At 38.7% G+C, this 15276-nt stretch overlaps 1 protein-coding gene across 1 annotated transcript in view; it reads left to right on the top strand.

Annotated features, from left to right (window-relative positions):
* The window catches only part of LOC136327210 (alpha-2-macroglobulin-like), a 48572-nt gene extending 33575 nt beyond the window's left edge, over positions 1-14997 (top strand). The window contains exons 23-36 of the mRNA XM_066264167.1: positions 309-392; positions 659-835; positions 1158-1245; positions 2027-2183; positions 2427-2501; positions 2847-3027; positions 4962-5185; positions 7554-7772; positions 7859-7986; positions 11280-11370; positions 12047-12115; positions 13820-13922; positions 14419-14460; positions 14783-14997. Coding sequence (XP_066120264.1) covers positions 309-392; positions 659-835; positions 1158-1245; positions 2027-2183; positions 2427-2501; positions 2847-3027; positions 4962-5185; positions 7554-7772; positions 7859-7986; positions 11280-11370; positions 12047-12115; positions 13820-13922; positions 14419-14460; positions 14783-14799 — 1655 coding nt within the window. The 3' untranslated portion in view covers positions 14800-14997. The remainder of the gene's footprint in view (positions 1-308; positions 393-658; positions 836-1157; positions 1246-2026; positions 2184-2426; positions 2502-2846; positions 3028-4961; positions 5186-7553; positions 7773-7858; positions 7987-11279; positions 11371-12046; positions 12116-13819; positions 13923-14418; positions 14461-14782) is intronic.
* Positions 14998-15276: the final 279 nt, after the last annotated feature.

Below are 15276 nucleotides of genomic sequence, written 5' to 3' on the forward strand. Positions count from 1 at the left end.
GGGGATGGACATTTAATATATCATCTTGTGATAGCCATTTTATATTAGCCGTAGAATGACATCAGGGGCACTTATAAATGTGTAGAATTCTTTTGGAATATAACTCGAAGGGTAAAAGTGGTTGTAGAAGTTCTGAAAAATTCAGAATCTTATTCATATACATTTAAGATATAAAAAACTGGAGTATCAAAAGAAACATTTCAGAAGTTTAGGTACAAGGCATAAGTCTGACTTCTTGGTCTTAGATCACTTCAGGAAGATACATAGCAGAAATAATTTTCATTATGCTGATTTGTTTCTTTCTCTAGGTGCTGAGTTATCTGAAAAATTATCTCTTAAGCTGCCACCAAATGTGGTAGAAGAATCTGCCCGAGCTTTCTTCTCAGTTTTGGGTGAGACCCCAGCCTTAGTAGATCATTCTACTATATCAACAGTTTCTACTACATATTTTTCTATGAATACTTTCTCAAAATAACAATTATAATTTAAACTTTTCTCCTTTTTAGTTTTGTTTGTTGCTTCCAATCAAACTTCTGTCCCTGACTTACCTCTCAAAACAATCCTCATTTCACCTCAGCTATTAATTTATTTCTTCTTAATGATTCTGCTAAGTTATAATCTATAAGTTTTATGACTGCCTATCTCTCCCATTTCCTAGGTGATATATTAAGCTCTGCAATGCAAAACACACAAAATCTCCTCAAAATGCCGTATGGCTGTGGAGAACAGAATATGGTCCTCTTTGCTCCTAACATCTATGTTCTGAATTATCTAAATGAAACACAGCAACTGACTCCAGAGATCAAGTCCAAGGCCACTGGCTACCTCAATACTGGTGAGTCATAGAATGAAGTGAGTGAAGACCTCACAATGTTACTTTAAAAATAGATTGGATTTCCTGATAAGCTTGAGTTACTTATCAATACTATGATACATCATCTTATCATACTATGATAGTTCTTATAAGAATACTATGACAGTTAATTTCATAACAACTACCCAGCGTCCCTTCTCCAATAAAATGTTTAAGATTCAGAACCTTCTAACATATGACAGCAAAATTTAGAAACTATCACAAGAAAGGCCCAGACATTTTGGTGTTTCTTTGGCTGCATCATGAACGATCTTGCATGCTGTTGCATTAACCTTGACTCCAGGTTACCAGAGACAGCTGAACTACAAGCACCATGATGGCTCTTATAGCACCTTTGGGGAGAACTATAGCGGGAGCACAGGCAATACCTGGTAAGAGTTTTTGGACCTCTTATTTTTATGCCAGCTCATTTATATATATTATCATAATTATATTCACAGTAACCCTATCAGATACTTATTACTAAGCTTATAGTTGGCTATACTAGATAAATATAGCAAGATTAGCAAGGTCACAAGCAGAAAAGCTGAGATTCAAATACTTATATGCTACACTTGTCCCCCAAATTCATCCTGTTAATACATCAAAGTCTTCTTTCTAAATAGTTAATTTTTTCTAAACTAAGTCCCATAACCATGAGCTTTTTAATGGTACAGCCAATGAACATATCATATAAGTTCTAGTTAAATCATGTACATTTTAAGTTATATTATGTTTTCTAGATCATATTCAAGTTGACTGAGAATAAATTCACCAATAGGAAGAAAGAAATAAGAAGGATCAATGATACAAAACAGTTTAAAAATCTCTAAGGCAAAACAATATTAGAGGTTGTTATTGCACATAAGAGTTGTCTATGACAAGATTCTGCCGTCCACAGAAAGAAATCTCTAAAGAAAAAAAGATTTAAAGCCTTACTGAAATAAGATTTTTTTAAAAACTAACATTAGAAGTACTTAAACTTTGTAGCAAAGAAGTGAGTCAGCAAGGAAATACTAGTCTAGCAATTTAATCAAGTAGTCCAAAGGAAATGGGGGCTCTACTACACAAGACGTATCACTGTAAGAAGTATTCTATGGAGCTTGTTGCTTCAAAGTGGTTGTAAAACCATTTATGTAACATAAATATCATCATCACTTCCTCCTCTCTCAGGCTCACTGCCTTTGTATTGAAGACTTTTGCCCAGGCTCGAGCCCACATCTTCATTGATGAAGCACACATTACCCAAGCCCTCACCTGGCTCTCTCAAAAGCAGAAGGACAATGGCTGTTTCAGAAGTTCTGGATCACTGCTCAACAATGCCATGAAGGTGAAGTGTACTCAGAGCTTTGATCTGTCCATTTGGATGTGTACAAGGATGAAGAGAGGGGGTAATAGTGTAGGAATTCTTTAGGGAAGGTATCAGAAAAATATAAAACCTGGATAGGTTGATTGTGATACTTTGCCCCATGGGGATGAATATGAGTAAGGATAAATTCCATGAAAACAAAGAGCTGATGAAGAGCCTTTTCAGAAGTCAAATGACTCAAATCTCTCTCACTCATCCACGCAGGGTGGAGTAGAAGACGAAGAGACCCTCTCTGCCTATATCACCATCGCCCTTCTGGAGATTCCTCTTCCTGTCACTGTAGGTACCACCTCCACCTCCTGAAGCATAATTCTGGGTGCACTGAAATATCACTTTCTAAAAGCCAAGTGTCAGTTTCCCTTCTAGGCAATGCCAATGTTTCCCAGATCAAGAGAGATAGTGTTCAATTCATTAAGGAAGATACACTTTCCCCATGATGTTCTTAAGCTATTCATTCCTTAACAGCCCCACACACACATACACACACAGAATTCTGAAGATATGCCTTATATTCCTGCTTTACAAATGTGAGGATAACAGATTAAAAATACTATTCTTGCTATCCTTAAGATAGAGATATCCCTGTGCACACAGGCCAGATCCCTTCTTCTTCTCTTTTCACAGCACCCTGTTGTCCGCAATGCCCTGTTCTGCCTGGAGTCAGCCTGGAAGTCAGCAAAAGAAGAACCCCAGGGAAGCCATGTCTACACCAAGGCACTGCTGGCCTATGCTTTTGCCCTGGCAGGTAACCAGGAAAAAAGGAACGAAGTCCTCAAGTCGCTTAGTGAGGAGGCAGTGAAGGAAGGTGAGAGCAGAGCCAAAATCTTTCTCCTATCCCACATTCTCTGTATCAAATACTACAACATTACACAAACCCCCTGTGTCTACCTCCTGTAATCCCCTTCTTGTCTCTTCTTTTGTTTATATCATTATAAAATCTGGGATTTCCTAATCAAGTCACACATCAAAAGATAAGGAGCAGTATATTGTAGTAGTGAGAAGCTTGGCCTCCGGAAACCAGCACCAAAACTAATTACCTATGTGACCTTGAGCAAGTCACTTAGTGCCTTCATCAATAAAATGGGGATAATAATAGTATTTACCTGATAGAGTTGTCAGAGTTAAATAAGTTAATCCATATAAAGCACTTAGTACAGCATATGGCACATAGAAAGTATTATTAAAGTGCAAGCCACTATGATTAGCAGTTCTCAATATATAGCCGATCTTTACCTGATGAATCAGATCATGTTAAACCAAAAGATTGAAGGAAGTAACCCCATGAATAAATTCTGGTATTTTATGCTCATTTCACAAAACTGATAATGTTGACAAATCTTTTCCAATTTACACAATACTTCTCTGTAAACAATGGTCTATATGGGGGAGGGCGTGTCGGAGAAATGAAAAATAAAATGCAAATAATAAAAAGATATCCAGCCTGACCAAGCAGTGGTGCAGTGTATAGAGTGTCAAATTGGGACGCAGAGGACCTAGGTTCGAAACCATTAGGTCAATGGCTTGAGCGCAGGCTCATCCAGCATGAGCACGGGCTCACCAGCTTGAGTGCGGGGTTTCCAGCTTGAGCATGGGATCATAGACATGACCTCACGGTCGCTGCCTTGAGCCCAGTGTTGCTGGCTTGAGCAAGGGGTCACTTGCTCTGCTGTAGCTGCAGCCCTCCTCCAGTCAAGGCACATGAGAAAGCAATCAATGAACAACTAAGGGGCCACAACAAAGAATTGATGCTTTTCATCTCTCCTTTCTTGTCTGTCTGTTCCTATCTGTCCCTCTCTCTGTTTCTATATCTCTTGCAAATAAATAAATAAATAAATAAATAAATAAATAAATAAAAAGTAAAAAAGGTATTGTTTATATGGAGAGTCTCTCCTCTTGGATCTTTGCTTGTTTCTTATTGGTTGCTATAACAAGCCATGCCGCAATGAATACACACATCTCCTTCTATCTGCTTGGTAGTCTGAGCACATCTTCCCCATTGCTGGATATCGCCAGATTGCTCTCCAAAGAGCACTTTACTTTGCACAGCAGTGTAAATCAGTTCCCAGTATTTCACAGCCTTCTCAGTATTTGGGATTTTAAGAATCACTGTATTTTTTTTTCTATCTAATGAGCATCAACTCCATTATCTCAAGTGATCTGTGATCCTCACAAGAAACTTCTAGGGGTAGGCTTTATAGAACACTTAACAAACACCAGATTAGGTCTGGAAAATATCAGAAATAGGAAATGATGCCAACCAGTGAGAGAACTGCTATTTGCTCTCCCACCAACTCAACTGTAGCAACCATTTATAAACCTGGATGGCTACAGGCCCCAAATACAGGAGCCAAAGCAGCTCCGCCTAGGCGCTCCTGTTGCTTCTTATAACCCAAACCCTTCCTTATTTCAGTGTGCCCTTTAATAAATGTTTTTTAAAAAAAATAAAAAAGAAAAAATCTATCAATCTTTGGGAAGTTCTAAGAGTCCCTTTCAGACTGCTCCCAGGAATACTACTCAGCCCTCAATAACCTCTCCTCTGACTTCAGCAACATGTTCTGCCTTAACCTGGCAGAAAGAAACCACGTTCAGATTTACACAGAAGGAAAATCACCTAGATTAGGTTCCAGAGATGATTATAGGAATGCAATCCTCACTTCAGCTCTGGTTTAGGTAAGTTTGACTACCTTAAGTTAAATGTGAGCATGGAGTCACTTGTAAACCTATTTTTCTCACCCCCAGATAATTCTATTCACTGGACACGACCTCAGAAACCCAGGGAACGAGTGGGGCTCTTTTACCAACCCCAGGCTCCCTCTGCTGAGGTGGAGATGACGTCCTATGTGCTCCTCGCTCACCTCACGGCCCAGCCCGCCCCCACCTCGGAGGAGCTGACTTCTGCATCGCACATTGTGAGGTGGATCACAAAGCAACAGAATTCTCGAGGGGGCTTCTCCTCTACCCAGGTGTGTAATATTTCTAAACCTTTTACTTCACCTTCAGGTAATCACAAGGTCTGAACAAGACATAAACACATCCAGGAATAAAAAATAAAGCTGAGGCCCTGGCCGGTTGGCTCAGCGGTAGAGCGTCGGCCTGGCGCGCGGGGGACCCAGGTTCGATTCCTGGCCAGGGCACATAGGAGAAGCGCCCATTTGCTTCTCCACCCCCCACCCTCCTTCCTCTCTGTCTCTCTCTTCCCCTCCCGCAGCCAAGGCTCCACTGGAGCAAAGATGGCCCAGGCGCTGGGGATGGCTCCTTGGCCTCTGCCCCAGGCGCTAGAGTGGCTCTGGTCGCAATATGGCGACGCCCCGGAGGGGCAGAGCATCGCCCCCTGGTGGGCAGAGCGTCGCCCCTGGTGGGCGTGCCGGGTGGATCCCGGTCGGGTGCATGCGGGAGTCTGTCTGACTGTCTCTCCTCGTTTCCAGCTTCAGAAAAATACAAAAAAAATAAAAAATAAAAATAAATAAATAAAGCTGAGAATAACTTGAAATGAGGAAAACATTATTAGCGTTCAGGGATAGTGAAAAATAAAGGAAAATGAAAGTCAAAGAGAGCTAAAAAGAAATTGCCTAAAATTCTGGCACCCATTCCTGTGTATTCTCACAGGGTCTTCTTTCTAGTAACAGTTCTGCCTTCCTGAAATAGTGAGGCACCGCTACCAATAGTCATAGCAGAATGAATTTTAAAATCTATCAATCTGCCCATCTCCCTTCCTAGGGCGCACCCATGCCGTCACCTCACTCCTTTCTCTCTTCCCCCGCCACACACTGAAGCGTCTCTCCTAAATCCTAAGGGTCCTCCTGAGACTTGCAACCAGGGGAGCAGTGGGCAGCAGCCCCTCATCCCAGGTTAACCCCCTGAACCTGTCATCAAGACCCTCTTTTTTCCCACTGAGCCCCGCGGAGTCGCATTTTTTTCGTATGACATTTCCAGAGAGCCAAAGCATCTCCGCCTAGGCTCTCCTGTTGCTTCTTATAACCTAAACCCTTCCTTATTTCATTGTGCCCTTTAATAAATGTTTTTTTAAAAAAGGAAAAAGAAAAATCTATCAATCTTTGGGAAGTTCTAAGAGTCCCTTTCAGGCTGTTCTTAGCAATACTACTCAGCCCTCAATAATTTCTCCTCGAAAATTGTTTATTCTTGAACTGGTTTCTTTTAAAGCTGACAAATGTCATGCTTTCTTTAACCACTTATCAAAAACATAAAGAACTATTTTTATCCATTCAGACTTCTAAGTATTTAATTTTATATTTAAGAAATTCATCAATATGTATACAGCAGAAAGTCTTATCTTCAAAGAATTTAGATGTTAGCCTAAACAGTAATGACAAAATGCCATTTCATCCTTTCTCCATTGTACTTGTTTTATTTTTCATATAAATGGAAAAAACTGAATAATTCTGTATTAGAATGGTTAGCATTCATTTTTTATACATTATTTAAAGGATGTTACCCAGGTTCAGTGTTGATGAAAATTGAAAACATGAAAATAGGGGAATTCAACCTTCCAGTAAAAGAGGAAGAGCCAAATAAAGATGTCAATAAATCAAGTAGATAATTATAATTATTATTTCTTTTGGACAAACTCAAGCATGACCTTGATCATGGCTGCAAAGAACTTTGGGCTTTTTCAGGACACTGATCTCAGCAGCAGGGTAGAATTTAATCTGGAGTTCAGAAGACAACTGAACTTTGGTTGAGTGGTAACAGATATGACCACAGTTGTCAAGTTTTCAAATGCTTTGAGTGATAACTGAATTTTTCTTATTGTTTTTCTCAATATGTATATTGAAAGTAAAAAAATTAAATAGTGAAAAGAAAATTATATTTTATATGTATAAATATTGTGTGCATATATATATATATATAAAATTTAGATATTTTTATGTGTCAAGTAATTAATATTTAGGAATCATCCAAAGGAAAAAATGCATAGTTATGACTCAGCTTTACAAAAACTCTTTGTCTGATTTATAAAATCACTATTCACCAAAATAAAAAAGATATTTTAGGCAAACAGCCAATGCCAATAAATGATTCCCATTCACATATATTTTCTACACTTCATATCCTACATGTATTTATAGAAAGAAAAGGATCAATTTCTTGATAAATAAAATAAACTTTAGGGCATATAGTTCAAGAAAGATAGGTGAATGTTACAGTACTGTCATCTATTTAAGGATTATAACCAATATTGAAATCAGAACTTTAATATTTAAATAGTGAAGGAAACAAGAAATCAAAACCCCTTTTGTGACAGCTGACATGGGCCTAGGAGCCCTCAAAGGGTTATCACACCTAAGTGGTTCTCTCACTTGTCTCTTTCAGGACACAGTGGTGGCTCTCCATGCTTTGTCCAAATATGGAGCAGCCACTTTCACCAGGACTGGGAAGGCTGCACAGGTGACCATCCAATCTTCAGGGACATTTTCCAGAAATTTCCAAGTAGAAAACTACAACCGCTTGCTACTGCAGCAGATTTCATTGCCAGAGGTGCCTGGAGAATATAGCATGACAGTGTCAGGAGAAGGATGTGTCTACCTCCAGGTAAGACTCTTGGGGCAGAAAGAGTTGACAAAGTTGGGAGAAATACTAGGGAAGGAAGAAACACATCTTTGTCTTTGATGTTACAGACATCCTTGAAATACAATATTCTCCCAGAAAAGGAGGAATTCCCATTTGTTCTGGAGGTACAAACTCTGCCCCAAACTTGTGATGGACCCAAAGCCCACACCAGCTTCCAGATATCACTGAATGTCAGGTAAAACTTTCCAACTGAATCACCTAATTCTGGGTATAACAACCAATCTTACTGGCACTCCTCATTAAGCAGAGTGCTGAGGCAGCAAATGTTTGTACTACATTTACTGAAAAAATCATGTATTCTCATGCTGATATAGAAATTCTCAGTGATGAGGTTTATGTTGTACATCCTTTGCCTCCAGTTCTATTATCATCACATCTCATTATTTAAAGCAGGGGTCTCCAAACTTTTTACACAGGGGGCCAGTTCACTGTCCCTCAGACCATTGGAGGGCCAGACTATAAAAAAACTATGAACAAATCCCTATGCACACTGCACAGATCTTATTTTAAAGTAAAAAAAAACAAAACGGTAACAAATGCAATATTTAAAATAAAGAACAAGTAAATTTAAATCAACCAACTGACCAGTATTTCAATGGGAACTATGCTCCTCTCACTGACCACCAATGAAAGAGGTGCCCTTTCTGGAAGTGCGGCGGGGACCGGATAAATGGCCTCAGGGGGCCGCATGTGGCCAGCGAGCCGTAGTTTGGGGACCCCTGATTTAAAGGTTATTCATTTTTCTCAGTAATAACTAAAGGAAGAACATTATCCCTTGCCTCTGACCTGAATTTCTGATTTCATTATAATGTAATGATTCATCTTAATTTTATTCTACTGTAATAAAATCTTATATTATTCTTGCCCATTCCAGAACAGAAACAAGGAATTATATTTATTTTCTTAAAGTTCTTAGTTTATTAGTCATCTCATGAAAAATCTGCATAATCACCACATGTAAAGTCACTGAAGAATCTTTACTCCTTCTGTTGTCTAATCTCCAGCTCACTTTTGCCAACACCAACAATGACCTTCACAGTCCCATCATTCTTCATACTGTTCTTGCATTCCTTCCCCTGTTTTTGTTGTTGTTTTCTTCTTTTTCAAGTGAAAGGAGGGGAGATAAGAGAGACAGACAACCGCATGAGTCCCTATGGGGATCTACTCAGCAACCCCTCTAGTGCCAATGTTCTGCCCATCTAGGGCCATGCTTGCAACAGAACTATTTTTAGCACCTGAGGCAGAGGCTCCACAGAGCCATCCTTAGTGCCCAGGGCCAATGTGCTCAAGTCAATCAAGCCATGGCTGTGGGAAGAGAAGAGAGAGAGAGAAAGAGAGAAAGAGAGAGAGAAAGAGGAAGGGGAGGGGTGGAGAAGCATATGGTCACCTCTCCTGTGTGCCCTGACTAGAAATTGAACCTGGGACATCCACATGCCAGCCAACGCTTTACCACTGAGCCAACTGGCCAGGACTCTGTTTTCTTAAGGTCTTCTCATACAGGCCATGTCTTGCAAGTCTGTGTTTGGGCTCATTGTTTTTATGTAATCCAAGGAATCAAAATCATGCCAAAGCAGTTGTCACCACCAAATTGAGTTCTGATTCCAAATTCAAAGATGAAATCTGGTGTTGTCTTACACATTTTGGCTAATTTTTCCCAAATTTCTGTCTTAGGGGCTGTTGTCTTCCCCGGATAAAAGATGTCTGCTGGTCATGAACTTCTGGGTCCAAATAGTTATTGTGTGGCTCATGATAATGGCCAATCATCAAGCAGCCAGGGAAAAAATGTGGGAAGGAATTCCTGAAAAGCAAGAATAGAAGGAGGTTGTGGCTCTTTAGTTAGAATTTCTATTGGCAATAATTAAATCTCAGATTATACACAAAAAAAAGTAAGTTTGAGGAAAAAATGCATACACACACACACAACAGTATTTAAATAGCTACAAGGACTACAAAAAATATATCTGTAGCTTTTCCGCCATCTCTTTGTATTGCCTAATGGTGCACATTAATGTCCCAGCTGCTGTTCTCGAGTATCAACAATGCCAAAAAGAAAGGCAAACAAGTTTTTTTTGTTTTTTTTTTTCTGAAGTGAGAAAGGGGGAGGCAGTCAGACAGACTCCTCCTGCATGCGCCTTCGACTGGGATCCACCTGGGATCCACCTGGCATGTCCTCTAGGGGGCGATGCTCTGCCCATCTGGAGTGTTGCTCCGCTGCAATTGGAGCCATTCTAGTGCCTGAGGCAGAGACTATGGAGCCATCCTCAGCATCTGGGCCAATTTTGCTCCAATGGAGCCTTGGCTGCAGGAGGGGAAGAGAGAGAGAGAGAAAAAGGAGAGGGGAAAGGGTAGAGAAGCAGATGGGCGCTTCTCCTATGTGCCTTGACCAGGAATCAAACCCAGGACTTCCACACACCAGGCTGACACTCTACTACTGAGCCAACCGGCCAAGGCTAAACTAGTGTGGAGTAATCACAGCCCCAGGTTTGATGTACAACTCAAATATCTAGAAAAAAGGTAGAAAGATATGCTTTCATCCAATCAATTTGGTTTCATTGTACTGACAACCTTGGTGGGCATCATGGACCATGAAAAAGCAAGATGAAAGTGCACAGGAGGGAAAGTCCTGGAATTATTTTTCTAGAGATGTAATACATACATAAAAATAAAATTTCTCAATGGACAAAAAAAAAATGTATCTATACCCAAGAATATTATAAGCTGAATATTATAACACTATTCAGAGAAAGAAGTGAATATAAAGTATATGTAACAAATAACCAACAGATTAAAGGTCTCAAGCCCAGCTATTCATCACTTGTAGAGCCTTAAAATGCGCATGCTCCGAGTTGACACATGTAAATTTCTGATTCTTCAGGTCTAGAGTACTCCTGGTCTCTGGCTTAACAGGTTCCCTGAAGATCCTAATGTTTAGCCAGTCTTCTGAACCACTTGGGTAGGAGACTTAGAAAGACTCCCAGGCCCTGGCCAGTTGTGTCAGTGGTAGAGCATCGCCCAGAGGCCCAACATGTGCATGTCCCGGGTTCAGTTCCCAGTCAGGGCACACATCTACATCTCCACCCCTCCCCCTCTTGCTTTCTCTCTCTCTTTCTCTCTCTTCTCTCCCCCCCCCCCTTCCTGCAGCCAAGGCTCAATGAGAGCAAGTTGGCCCCAGGCACTGATGATGGCTCCATGGCCTCCCATCTCAGGCCCTAAAAAAGGGTTCCAGTTGCAACAGAGCAAGGGACCCAGATGGACAGAGCATCACCCCCTAATGGGCTTGCCAGGTGGATTTCAGTTGGGGCACATGTGGGACTATCTCTGCCTCCCCTCCTCTCACTAAAAAATAAAATAAAAAATTCCTATGTACCTTTCAGGGTTGTTGAGTGTTGTTGAGTGCATTCTGTGAAATAGAAAATAAGACTATTTAGTAACAGAAAATTCCAATTCCTTCCTTCCCTGGATCTTCAGTTACACTGGGAACCGTCCTACCTCCAACATGGTGATTGTTGATGTGAAGATGGTCTCTGGCTTTAGTCCCCTGAAACCAACAGTGAAAATGGTAGGTTTATTACGAGTCCAAGAGTCCCTATTTTATTTAATGTTTTATGTATCTCCAGAATAAAATAATATATATTATAATCTTATTAAATTAACTTCTATGAAAGACTGATACTTTCTCCAACCTCAGAAATATAATTTAGCATGTTTGTATTGGTGTCCACCACGTGCATAACACACTGCTAGCAGCCACACTTACTAGAAATAAAATGTCAACAGCTTCCTACCTTCATGTAGCTTAGAATCTTGAATATAAAGCATCTAAATATAAACCATGAAAAAAATATGAAAATGACAGATTGACATAAACTTCAATTATTACAAAAGTTCAGACAAAATGAGATTGTTATAAATTAACACAATAAAAAAAAGCCACCTCCTTTATTAAGGAATAGAATGTGAATTAAACTTTGAAATATGGGTAATTCCCAAGTTTAGAATACTTAGGTCCCATTTTTTTCAAATAAATCAACTTTACACATAGGCCAGGTGTCATACTAATAAAAACCTTATATCCCAATTATCTTTTATTTTTACCACATTATTGTCTTTACTAACAAAAATATTTGAAGAAATTTTACCATCAGACTTAAGTTAGTAATAAAAGTTCTTTTCTCTGAGTCTCCACAGGGTTTTCTTCTGTTTATTAACATTTGTAATGTCTCAATTTTCTTTAGCTTGAAAGATCTAATGATGTGAGCCGAACAGAAGTCAGCAACAACCATGTTTTGATTTACCTGGACAAGGTAAGAATCCTGTCACTCTAGTTGCAAAAAACATAGACAATAATCCCTCTAAGGAAAGTGAAAGTATTCTGGAGACATCACTGCCATGTTAAATATCAGAGAAATCTAACATTAATTCCAGTAAATGTTCTTTCCTCCTTTAAGAATATTTCATCTGGGAATATAGAAAGAAATGGTTTATTATATATAATAATAGAAACACCTATTTCTAGAACCCCATAAGCAAGAAATTCTCCACAAAATGTGCTTATTATGTCCTCAAGTTATTTTGAAGATATTGAGTAAAATAAGGGAGTATACATTTAGATGAGTCAATTATATCAACAACACCAGGGAACACAAGAACACAAAAGCAAGTGTCAGTTTTTATAAGTGTCATAAATCAAGAATGGTCACCAAAGTGAATCAAAGAAAATTCAGCTAGGCAGATTATTTTTAACAAATAAAAGGGTATTTTTAAACAGCTTTAAAAAATAATCAACAATACAAAAGGGAAAAATACTGTCAATCTCAGCAAGGATTTAGGCCATAAAATAATAAGATCAGACGCCTGACCAGGTGGCAGCGCAATGGATAGAGCGTTGGATTGGGATGCCGAGGACCCAGGTTTTGAGACCCCGAGGTCGCCAGCTTGAGCGTGGGCTCATCTGGTTTGAGCAAAAAGCTCACCAGCTTGGACCCAAGGTCACTGGCTTGAGCAAGGGGTTACTTGATCTGCTGAAGGCCCGCAGTCAAGGCACATACGAGAAAGCAATCAATGAAGAACTAAGGTGTCGCAATGTGCAACGAAAAACTAATGATTGATGCTTCTCATCTTTCCATTCTTGTCTGTCCCTGTCTATCCCTCTCTCTGACTCTCTCTGGAAAAAAAGAATGAAAACCTTGTTTTAAAAATAATAATAATAATAAGACCAGACCATCAAAAAACCAACCTAATTTTATTGTTATGTGTTGCAACATAGTTTATCATTTATAAGTTGCTGAATACTATAGTTTACAAATTTATGAAACTTAAACAAGGCTACAGGGATTGACCTTTTATATTTCTTTTTGAATCAACACAAGTATTCCTATAGAATAGAGAAATGAAATGTGCCAAATCTCTGGATAATCAAAAATGAACAAAGCTATTCAACCAATAAAAATCATATATCATTCACCCCCTATGAACAAAGCCATCTACTAGCATTGATGGAACTATATGATTTGTTTTAGTTATTTAAGAAACTATTTGGGGAGGCTTTCTTCTTTCTACTTTGGGAGCTTTCTGTACAATTTAAGGACTACATTTATTTATTTTTTTTAAAAGTAGCTTTTTCCCCATAAATAAATGAATATTTAACCTCAAAGATGAGAGAAGAAAGTATATTCAATTCCATTTGTTTTGTTGTTGTTGTTGTTTTTGCTTCCGTGACTTAGTTAAGTATTTGCAGAAGAGCATCAGAGTATGACCTATGTAGACACTTGAACTTGTATGTCCAGATTTTCTTTTTTTTTTTGGAAGTAACAAATTTTATTTTATTTTGTTTATATATATATTTTAATTAACTTTTTAATTTATTGTGTTAACATGGATTTAAGTGCCCCACTCAATATAAGACCCTCACCCCCATCCACGTACCCCCCCATTACACCTACTTTGCCCCCCTCCCTTTTACTCCCCCTCCCTCTTCCCTCTGTATTTAATTCCCTTTTGCCTTCTAGGTAACAAATCATACACTAAGCTTGTCCTTTACGCTTCTACAAGATATTCCAGTAAGAGATCTGAAACCAGCCATAGTGAAAGTCTATGATTACTATGAGACAGGTGAGTGTGAGCAACTTGAGGAACTTTCACATAGAAGTTACATTCCTGATCACAGAAATTTACATTTCAGAAATGTAAAGGAGCAATTAATTATATTAACAGCATTTATCACTTCATTTTGTCTGAATAAAATCTGATTCTCCTCTTATTGCCTTCTATACACACATTGTAGAAACTTCCTATAGTATAAATATATCAACTAATACATAACACTGTAAGATATTTAGTCCCCTTCAGCTAAATCAAGAATATGACAATATTAGATTTAAGTAAGTGCAATCAATATTGCACTGTCCTTCAAAAGTGTAAGGTAAAGAGAAACACAACATACGCATTTGAAACACTGATGATATAAAGCAGCCAGCAATGAATCAAATGAGCGATGCTGATGTTTCTGACACAGTACAATTTTTCCCACAATATTCTTTCACTAATCTGTATCCCATAAATGTTTGCTATCCCTTTCACTTCACCTCATGATTTTGTTTTTACTCAGATGAGTTTGCAATTGCTGAGTACAGTGCTCCTTGCAGCAAAGGTAAGCAATTCACACTACTTCCAAATGCAGTTGGAACCCTCAAATCTCCTCCATAAAATTCTAGCTCAGTATTCTTCATAGACATCATATTGCTTCTAGTGCAAGTTACTGTAGAAAAAAAAATGTATTTATTTGGATAGGGCCACTGATATTCAGATAGTTCAGAGGATTGCTTATTTGATAATCACAAGTAATGAATCTTGTTTCCCACCATACTAATGAGTTCTCTTAGGCCCCATACTACATAGATCTAAGGGAAGTAATCATCGCTGCTCAAGAAACCCAAGTCCATCTTAATTTTTTATTCTTTCCACTACCACAGATCAAGGAAATGCTTGAAGACTACGTCAATGGAAACTGCTTTGCTGGAGTCCCTGTTCCACAAACTCAGGTCTCCATGGAAGAAATAGCTTTTGTATCTCCGAAGCCTTAATGCATAAACCATTTTTTCTAGTCAGTCTCTAGCATTGTATCTGCAGTTATTCAATAAGCATTTCTTATTTTTTATATGAAATAAAATTGTCAAATAAAAATTCATAGCTATCGAGAGCTGAGACTTCAGAAAATGAAAGTGGTTACAACAATGTTGGTCTGTGTAAGCTTCATGTAGAGGTTGCAGGGAAAAGAAGAAAACATTGAATTATGTACTAAGAAAGTATAAAGTGTGTTTGGTTATGGGAATACCTTCAGAAAAAGTCAAAGAGTGAATTTTACCAGAAAATAAAAGCCTGACTTAACTAGAAAAGACTTTCCATATTAAAGGGAAATAATGAAATTGTACAAAGTTGAACAGATTACCTCAGGAGACAGCATAAC

This window comes from Saccopteryx bilineata, chromosome 1 (assembly GCF_036850765.1).
Source record: "Saccopteryx bilineata isolate mSacBil1 chromosome 1, mSacBil1_pri_phased_curated, whole genome shotgun sequence".
Lineage (NCBI taxonomy): Eukaryota > Metazoa > Chordata > Mammalia > Chiroptera > Emballonuridae > Saccopteryx > Saccopteryx bilineata.